The 10,622-nt window shown below is 44.9% G+C and overlaps 1 protein-coding gene across 1 annotated transcript in view; it reads left to right on the top strand.

Annotated features, from left to right (window-relative positions):
• The first annotated feature begins 1,318 nt into the window (after nucleotides 1–1,318).
• TECTB (tectorin beta) overlaps nucleotides 1,319–10,622 on the top strand; it is a 46,222-nt gene continuing 36,918 nt past the window's right edge. Inside the window, exons 1-2 of the mRNA XM_075352179.1 lie at nucleotides 1,319–1,394; nucleotides 8,267–8,457. Coding sequence (XP_075208294.1) covers nucleotides 1,319–1,394; nucleotides 8,267–8,457 — 267 coding nt within the window. The remainder of the gene's footprint in view (nucleotides 1,395–8,266; nucleotides 8,458–10,622) is intronic.

The raw sequence follows: 10,622 nt of genomic DNA, 5'->3' as shown, positions 1-10,622 counted from the left end.
CTAATCTATAGTTTTACTGCTCATACAGTAAAGAATCTATAGTCATAATATTCCTAAAAAAATGAATCCATAATCTCACTACTTGTACACTAAATAATCCATAGACACACTGCTATTACAGAAAAGAATCCATGGACTCACTGCTTGCCAAGTAAATAATCTATCGTTTCTTGGCTCATAAAGAATCCATAGTGTCACTACTTGTGCTGTAAAGAATCCATATGCTTATTGATTGCATAGTATAGAATCCATAGTCTCTCTACTCATACAGCAAAGAATCAATAGTATCATTGATCGTAAAGTACATAATTCATAGTCTCACTGCTTGTACAGTAGTGAAAATATAGTCTCATTATTCTTGCAGTAAAGAATCCATTGTCTTACTGCTTGTACAATAAAGAATCTATATCATCACTACCCATAAAGTAAAGAAACCATAGACTGTCTGATTGTATAGCAAAGATTCTAGTGTCACTGCTTGTACAGTAAATGATAAAATCCATATTCTATTTGCTCAATTTGCTCATATAGTAAAGAATCCATAGTCTCACTGCTTGTACAGTAAAGAATCAATAGTTTCATTGCTCAAAGTAAATAACCTATAGTCATAATGTTCCTAAATAAAATAATCCATAATATCACTATTACAGCAAATAATCCAGATTCACTGCTTGTAAAGTAAATAATCTATAGTTTCACTGCACAAAAAGAATCAAAAGTCTCAATACTTGTACAGTAAAGAATCCATAGTCTCATTAATTTATGGTAAATAATATATAGTCTCTCACTGCTTTTAAATGAAAGAATCCAGTCTCACTGCTTGTACAGTAAAGAATCATCATCCATTCAACTATATAAATATTGTAATTAAATTACCCCTGAATTATTTTTTTTTCCTCCAAACTGAATGTGTGGCCAGACTAGTGATTGATAATAAGATAAATCTATATTCTTCTTTGAAGCATCTGGGTCTTTTTTTTACAAACCCAAAGATATTTTTCTTTTTCTCGGTGGCAGCTGCTGGCGCTGGTATTACCACCAAGTCTCTATTCGTAGCAGATTAACTCAGAGTTTTTTTTGTTTAATGCTGAATGTTTTGAATGTAAAGTTATATTCTTTTGTAAAGCGCTGTGGTATATGTTGGCTCTATATAAAGATTATTATTATATGTCATTTATTCCAGCATTCTTACAGCTATAGAGAAGAGATGGAGATCTCCCGGCTGGTCGGCCTTGTGCTGTGAGACCCCCGAGCCTTGTTCTTGCCATCTGGTCTTTCATTTGTTATTTTTTTAGTTTTACAAATCGATCCTGACGAAATGTTGCTTTTTACCCTCATTTCGTTAGCTGTCCTGATTGCAAGCTCCGCAGGAAAGTGTGTTCCCAATAAAGCAGGCAAGTACCAGATCCCTTAGAGTCTGTTCACACCTAGAGTTTTTCATGTGGTTTGTTTTTTTTTCTGCATGACAATTCTGTAGGGGAAATTCTGAACATTTTTGGTGCATTTTTACTGTGTTTCTGCTAAGCCATATTGAGCTCAATGGGGACAAACTGCAAGAAAATTGCCCAAACAGTTAACTTGCTGCATCAAACAAAAAGAAGTCAATAGACACAAGATAAAAAAAAAATGCACCATGTGAATTACATTTTAGAAATCTCGTTCATTTTACTGTTAGTTTAAAAAGCTGTATTTTTTCATATATTAAAACATAAAAACAAGCTGTATGAACAAGCTCTTAAGGTTCAATTTCTTCTATTTAACCAGTTATTTGACTCTTTCACACCCTTTATTGCTCTGTTTTTTATGTTACAGTTTATATAAGTTTATCTGTAATTATTTAAAAAAAAAAAAAACAACTGCATGAAAGTGGATTAAACTTTTATTGTTTCGGTTAGGAAATAGTGATGAGCGAGCACTAAACTGCTGGAGTGCTCAGTACTCAAATAGGGCAAGTGACTGCTGAGCTTGGCATGGCACAGGTTACAAATTACCATATATTTTTTTTTTTCTTTATCATCCGCACTTTCTTTAATAAAGCGGCAGACTGGGGAACACCGAACCCTTTGCCTAGGAAGTTGCTGAGTGTGAGTGCTCTGGGGAACAGTTGCCCACCTTCTCCCTCTACCCCACAGCCACTTCTTGCCTTTTGCGGTGCTATCGATCCTCCCCCTCTGCGCTGCTGTGCTTGTGCTACATGTCACCTTCCCAGTTTAGATCAGTGATTTCATCGTCCACCACCTCGTCTTCCACTTCCGCATTCTGCTCATCCTGACTTGTTGTTTAAACAATGTCACTTGTTGGCAACTGTGTCTCATCACTATCTACCTCTTGAGACAATAATTGCTGCTCTCCACCATAGTTTTCTTCTGACCATGGGTACTCAAATATTTGGGCATCACTAGACACAATCTTCTCATGACCTCTTGAAACATGCAGTTAAGAAGGCCAGAATCAATAAATGGAAATGTAAAGAACTCCTCGGAGTGTTCAAGTATGAGGTCACTTGTCTCCTAGGACTTGCCATGGTGGGAGGAGAAAGATCAGGGTGAAGATAATAATGGCTAGAGACTCTTTGCTAGTGAGACTGGAGTGTGTGGAAGACAGGGTGGTGCTGGGAAACAGACTGGAAGCATTATCTGCCATCCTGCCCATAACCTGCTCACAAAGTTCTGGCTTCAAAAGTGGTGTCCTGCGCCCCCATGCAAACTGGGACAGGAAACTTGGTCTTGTGGATGAGCAAGTTTCTAATGGTTCCGCAGAAGGTGCAGTTGCTCCTGGCCCATAGTGTTGGCCTCTGCATGCGCTGTCAGCAGCACATGGACTTCCCGATTCCTTCCTGCACTACTCACGCATATTAAATTACGTAGATGATATACGCATGCAAAGTTTTTGGTATTTATAGACAATATCATAGATATAGCTCTGACATATGACTTTTTGTTTTAGGTTGCAGTAGCAAAGACTGTAAGGCTATAAAGCTTACCTATATGCCTCCAATCTAAACCTATCCCTATACTGAATGCAGCTAACAGCGGTATTAATAGAGAATAAATTAGATGTAGCCCTGATAAGAGATTTTTATTTTCGGGTGCAGCAGAAAGAACTGTAAGCTATAGTCCCTACCTATATGCCTTTAATCCAAACCTATCCCTCCTGCAGCAGCTATCCCTCCAGTCAGGGGCGTAATGACCGCGGTCGCAGCGGTCGCCACTGCGACCGGGCCCGCAGGGTTTTAGGGGCCCGGCAGCCGCTCTGCACAGCCGGCTCCTCTCTGTAACAGAGGAGATGCGCTGTGTAGTGGCCGACTACGCGACCGCCAGGGGGCCGGCCTGTGAGTCAGGGGGCCCGGTGTCAGCAGGGGGCAGAGGGGCCCCCTGACCTGGAGAGACCCACCAGGCGTTTCTGAGCTGCGGCAGAGCAGAAGCGCTCCTGCACAGCAGACGAAATCCATCCTTCCAGGACCTGCGATGATGTCATGCCCATGTGACTGTGTGGGAGGAGACACAGGATGCCGGGCAGAAAGAAACAGAAGATACGGATTCCTGAAGGAGACATGGACACATGATGACTGGTAATGAGAAAAGAGGGGGCACGAGGGGGAGGGGAGTGCAGGGTGAGTGGCATATGAGGGCTGCAGACTGTGACAGAAGGATGTGAAGGGGTGCAGAGTGTTTGAGAGGGGTAAGTTGGGGTACAGGCAGGGTGAGATATGTGGGGCAGGGTGTGTGACATATGGGGGTGTAGTGTGTGTGCTATGGGGGGTGCAGGCTGTATGGGGAGCAGTGTGTGTGACATATGGGGGCAGGGTCATAACTACCGTGGTTGCAGGGGTCAAAAGGAGAAGAGAGGTACTTGTTTTTTTATTTTGCTGGCTCCATGACACATGGAGGCCTGGAGGGGCCTTGCTGCATGACACATGGAGGCCTGGAGGGGCCTGGCTGCATGACATGGAGGCCTGGAGGGTCCTGGCTGCATGACATGGAGGCCTGGGGGCCTGGCTGCATGACACATGGAGGGCCTGGGGTGGCTGGCTGCATGACACATGGAGGCCCTGGGGTGGCTGGCTGCATGACACATGGAGGCCTGGAGGGGCCTGGCTGCATGACACATGGAGGCCTGGAGGGGCCTGGCTGCATGACACATGGAGGCCTGGAGGGGCCTGGCTGCATGACACATGGAGGCCTGGAGGGGCCTGGCTGCATGACACATGGAGGCCTGGAGGGGCCTGGCTGCATGACACATGGAGGCCTGGAGGGGCCTGGCTGCATGACATGGAGGCCTGAGGGCCTGGCTGCATGACACATGGAGGCCCTGGAGGGGCCTGGCTGCATGACACATGGAGGCCCTGGAGGGGCCTGGCTGCATGACACATGGAGGCCCTGGGGTGGCTGGCTGCATGACACATGGAGGTCTATGGGACTGCATAAAAAACATGAAGGACACCTTATACATGGACTAGGGGTACATTATACATGGAGGAGTATGGGGCTGCATAATACAATATGAAAATTGATGGGGTTGTGTTATAATACATATAGGACTATGGGGGCTGCATTATAATATATGGAGGACTATGGAGGCTACCTTATACATGGACTATGGAAGTGCATTATAAAACATGGAGGACTATGTGGTGCAGTATAATATATGGAGAACTATGGGGTGAATTTTAATACATGGAGAACTATGGGAAATGCATTATAATTGAAGGGCTACTTTATACATGGAGGATTATGGGGGTGCATTATAATATATGGAGGGCTATGTATCTGCATTCTAATATATGAAGGGTTATGTGAGACCCTTTATACAATTATTTGGAAGGCTATGTGGGGGCTGTTATAGTATTTTGAGAACTTTATACAGGGGGGACAAAGATACAAGTATGGGATGGAAATGTTTTGTGCTGAGGGAAAAAGGCTCTTTCCCTCAGCAGCCAACTTTCCCATGCTCTGCTATACATCTCTCAGCACCCAGCTTTCCCATGTTCTGATATACATCTCTCAGCACCCAGCTTTCCCATGTTCTGATATACATCTCTCAGCACCCAGCTTCTCATGCTCTGATATGGGAAAGCTGGGTGCTGAGGACAAGATAAATATCAGAACATAGGAAAGTTGGGTGCTGATAGAGGGATTTCAGGGTGCTGTGGGTGAGAGCCAAGTGTCAGCGTCATTATCCTGTACCCCGAGTGTCAGTGTCATTATCCCTTACCCCATACCTCCCAACCGTCCCGGATACAGCGGGACTTTCACGCTTTACGTTGTTTGTCCCGTTGCCACGATCGGGACGGCCGGCTCCCGGGCTCCGCCCACCCACTCTCTCTCCGCCTCCCTGCTTTTCCCTCCTACCATCCCAGTAGACGTGGCATAACAGAGAGGAGCGCTGCCTGTGCTGCTGCTGGTACAGTAAAATCTCCCCAGCGCTGATTTCCCTCCCTCCCCCCCCCTCACCCCCGACCGGAGCCTCTCTGTGCGGTCGGCCGGCCGCCTGTCTGTGCGGTCGGCCGGCCGCCTTTCTGTGCGGGCGCCCCCCGGCCGCCTGTCTGTGCGGGCGCCCCCCGGCTGCCTGTCTGTGTGGGCGCCCCCCGGCCGCCTGTCTGTGCGGGCGCCCCCCTGCCGCCTGTCTGTGCGGGCGCCCCCCTGCCGCCTGTCTGTGCGGGCGCCCCCCTGCCGCCTGTCTGTGAAGGCGACCGGCCACCTCACTGTGTGGGCGACCGGCCGCCTCACTGTGGCTCCCTGCGTGTCCATGCTGGAGGCCCGCCGGCTGCCTGCGTGTCCATGCTGGAGGCCCGCCGGCTGCCTGCGTGTCCATGCTGGAGGCCCGCCGGCTGCCTGCGTGTCCATGCTGGAGGCCCGCCGGCTGCCTGCGTGTCCATGCTGGAGGCCCGCCGGCTGCCTGCGTGTCCATGCTGGAGGCCCGCCGGCTGCCTGCGTGTCCATGCTGAATGGGTGTGGATGGGGAGTGGATATGGGCGTGACTGTGAAATGGGTGTGGTTAGGGGGCGTGGCCTAAAAATTTGCCGCGGCGCGCTACGCGCGCCGCAAACTTTGTCCTTCTTTTCCTTCTTTAAAAGTTGGGAGGTATGCCTTACCCCAAGTGTCTGTGTATGTGGAGGGGGGGCCCAGGTCTAAACTTTGCACCGGGGCCCATCCAACTCTAGTTACGCCACTGCCTCCAGTAATGGTTAGGCGCCAGGAACAGTGTGCACCTGAGCTGTCCCTCAAGCTACGGGTTCCTAATCTAGTCCCTATCCCTAAAGTAGGAGATGATAGGGTCTCATACCTTGCTAAGCTCCTTGATACAGCTCACCTAAATATCCAGCCTCCCCTTCCCCCAAGGGAGAAAAATAGCAGGAGAGCCAGGAAACACACAGGCAACCAAGGTAAGGCAACAGGTATGACAAGGCTCCAACATCTTCTCCAGTTGGAAGCTGCACAGCTGCTAAAGGAACGAACACCTCTGCCTAACAGAAAGGAGCTCTTTCACCGTGGTCAGAATAGTAATTCTATATGCGGCATGGAGTAAAGCCAGGGGCAGGTAGATATAGTGGAAGGGAGAGATAATCATATATTACACCTAAGAGGAAGATTAAAAGAATCATCAGCCAAGCGCGTAAAGGGCCATTAACCCCTTCAGAAAAGAAGGGAAAGTACATCAAGACAACAGTTAACTGTACAGAAGGCTTGCACTTTATTAAATCTCTTAAAGCTCCTGACCCCATGTCCTCCAGAGGTGACATCAGGACGTGGCACAATCAAGACTGCAGTTATCCCTACAGTGAATGCAGGTAGCAGTGGTATTAATGCTGAATAGAATGGATGTAGCCCTGACAAAGGACTTCTGGTTTTAGGTTGCAGCAGCAAGGACTGTAAGGCAATAATTCCTGCCTATATGCCTCTAATCTAAACCTATCCCTCTTCCAGTAGCTATCCTTACAGTGAGTGCAGGTAGCAGTGGTATTAATACTGAATAGAATTGATGTAGCCCTGACAAAGGACTTCTGGGTTTGCGTTGCAGGAGCAAGGACTGTAAGGCACTAATCCCTGCCTATATGCCTCAAATCTAAACTTATCCCTCCTCCAGCAGCTATCCTTACAGTGAGTGCAGGTAGCAGTGGTATTAATAGTGAATAAACTAGATGTGGGCCTGACAAAGGACTTCTGGTTTTAGGTTGCAGGAGCAAGGACTGTAAGGCAACAATCCTGCCTATATGTCTCTAATCCAAACCTATCCCTCCTCCAGCAGCTATCCCTACACTGAATGCAGCTAACGGCGGCATTAATAGTAAAGAGAATAGATGTGGGCCTGACAAAGGACTTTTGGTTTTAGGTTGTAGCAGCAAGGACTGTAAGGCTATAATCCTGCCTATACGTCTCATCTAAACCAGCAGCTATCCCTACACTGTTTCCAGGGTAGCATGCGCCAAGTGTCGTGTCACCAGGTCTTAAATAGACCTGATGATGCAATGCGGCCGGCCAATCACAGTAATGCCAGTAGCCAATGTGGCTATGTCATTACCGTGATTAATAGGCAATCCCTGCATGTTTAGTGACTGAAAAACAGCCTTGACACATGGAAGTCGCGAACTGAAGCACCCACAATAGCAGTGGCGAGCACACGTGCCCATAATCTCCTCTTCCCACAATCGTGTACAAGATTTCTCCCGTGCATCCCCCATACTCTGGAACGCTCTACCTCAGCACATCAGACTCTCCCCTACCGTGGAAAGCTTCAAGAGGAACCTCAAGACCCACCTCTTCCAACAAGCCTACAACCTACAATAGCCCTCAGCCCAGTAGACCACTGCGCAACCAGCTCTGTCCTCACCTATTGTACCATCACCCATTCCCTGTAGACTGTGAGCCCTCGCGGGCAGGGTCCTCTCTCCTCCTATACCAGTCTGTCTTGTACTGTTAATGATTGTTGTACATATACCCTCTTTCACTTGTAAAGCGCCATGGAATAAATGGCGCTATAATAATAAATAATAATAATAATAATAATAATAACTAGTACATAGCTCTGATGTATTTGTTGTAATAGTTAATTCCTTTTGATATATGTTTGATTATTAATATTTTTAATTTTTATTGTAAATTAAACTTTGAACTTATTTTAAATTTTTGTATTTTTTTTTTACAAGCGACACATTTAATTATTTTAGAATGTGTCAATAAATATCACAAACATGGCAAAATGATAAAAAACAAACAAAACACTATAACATTATAAAATAATTTATTTCATACTTTTTATGTTCCAGATGTGATTATTGTTCATTGTTATCCTAAATCTATTGTGGCTAAAATTCCTGAGTGCCCGTACGGGTGGGAGATCAATCAGCTGGCGCTCGGTGGGATGTGCTATAATGGAATTATCGAGTCCGGTTATTATCAATTCACCATTCCTGATTTATCTCCAAGGAACAAATCCTATTGTGGAACACAATCTGATGTGAGTGATTTTTGTAATAAGTTTTATTATTATTATTATTATTTTTTTTTTTTTTTTTTTTATTATTATTATTTTTTTTATCAGTTTTGGTTAATTATTTATAATTTTAGATTTTTCCAAAAATAAATCAGATTTTTTTTTAGTCAGATTTGACAACTATTTAAATATTTTTGTGTTTATGATAAATGTTTGAGAAATGGATTTTTAAAGGCTAAGAAATAAAAATTGATATTAACATATGACTGCAGGATAGTGAAGGACAGGTCGCTCCTATACGGTCCGTCACGCTAGGTGACCCAAGGCTATCCCTCATGGTGGAGATGCTTGAGTCTTATACCTGGCTATTCTCCTGGCCAGATCTAGTCTGTTACCCTCCCCCCTCCCCAAGGAAGGACGGGGCAGGAGTGTGATGGTAACACAGATTAAGACAGATAGGGGAAAACTAAAGCTCAGACACACTGAAAACTCACAGGAATGAACAGTAAGAGACTAGGCTATGTGCGCACGTTGCGTCGGAGTACCTGCAGTTTATTCTGCACGTTTTCCTTCCCTTGGTTTTTGACCAAATGGCTTTTGACCATTTTTTAGCGCTAAAAACGCATGCGTTTTTACCGCGTTTTTAGTGCGTTTTCTGCGCTTTTTACTTGCGTTTTCACCTGCGTTTCTGCAGATGCGTTTTGTAGATCAAGACACTGAGAAATAAAGTTGGACTAGTCAAAAAGAATGAAAAAAGAGAGAAAAAAGGATAAAATTAACTTTTAATAAAACTATATGGAAAATATCAATTATAATGAAATAATAGCGGTTATGCACATTATAACAGAAAAATAGGTAAAGGTTATTATTTTTTAGAATTTAAATTTTCGGTTATTGTGTGTGTGTAAAGGAACATTAGAATCCATTAATTTTTGGCCAGAAAAGCATGCGTTTGTGGAGCCAAAAACGCAGTGGAAAAGCAGGTAAAAAGCATGAAAAACGCAGGAATTGTGATTTTGGTTGCTTTTTGCCATTTCTCATTGACTCCAATGTTAATGAAACGCTGCAGAAATGGCAAAAACAACTGACATGCTGCTTCTTTTTCAGCATGGTTTTTGACCACAAATATGCAAATTAAACACTGCTGAAAAAAAAGCAAAGTGCAGACAGGATTTCTGCTTTTTCCATAGACTTTGCTGGAAAACAAAAACGCATGCGTTTTGGCACAAAAACGCTGCAGCTAAAAACGCTGCAGAAACGCGGAAAAAAACGCAACGTGCGAACATAGCTTTAGGAGAAAAGAAAATGCAGGAAGGTAGCAACAAAAAGGGGTTAATACCACAACCACTCACAGCAACAAAGTACCACAACCACTCACAGCAACAAAGTACCACAACACCAGTAAGTCTGGATCACAATACCCCATCAAACCAGTATAGGTAAGCTGTAGCTGGCATTAGTGAAATTGTCCAGCCAGCATATATAGGAGGAGAGCAAATGTGACTGGCTCCCCCACAACATGTGTTCAAAGACACTAACAAGCAGTTAGACAGGGGGCAACTAAAACTCAAAAACACTGCAAACTCACAGGAAATAACAGTAAGAGACTAAGGAGAAAAGCAAGAGCAGGAAAGTATCAACAAAAAGATAACTAGAGTAAACACCACTGCTGCTCACAGCAACAAAGTACCACAACCGCCAGTAAGGCTGTATCAAAACACCTCACCAAACCAGTATAGGTAAACTATAGCTGGCAAAAATTAAATAGTCCAGCCAACATATATAGGAGGAGAGCGAATGTGACTGACTCCCCCACAGCATGTGATCAAAAAGACTAGCAAGCAGACTAGCAGAGATTAACTCTTGCTAACCTGCCTAAGCTTGTGGGTCAACGCCTGTGTCTCCCTGCACTGATCACAGACCTCAAAGAAGTTGAGACAGAGTGATAAAATCTGTAGTTTCCACAGATTCTGACACCAACATGACAGCTGGCGATGCCTGCAATGATCTCCTTGTGACATTGTTCAACAGATATTTTTCACTCCATTAGGTTCTGACACCAATTACAGCAGACTGTCTTCTTGCAGCCACCACTAGGTGGAGCTGATGGAGATTCCTGCATAATGTAATCAGTATTCAGTAAACTCCTGAGCTCCCCCTAGTGGTGGCTGCAGGAAGTCAAAATCTTA

The sequence above is a fragment of the Anomaloglossus baeobatrachus genome, chromosome 5 (genome assembly GCF_048569485.1).
Source record: "Anomaloglossus baeobatrachus isolate aAnoBae1 chromosome 5, aAnoBae1.hap1, whole genome shotgun sequence".
Lineage (NCBI taxonomy): Eukaryota > Metazoa > Chordata > Amphibia > Anura > Aromobatidae > Anomaloglossus > Anomaloglossus baeobatrachus.
This window is presented reverse-complemented; position numbering and strand designations above follow the sequence as displayed.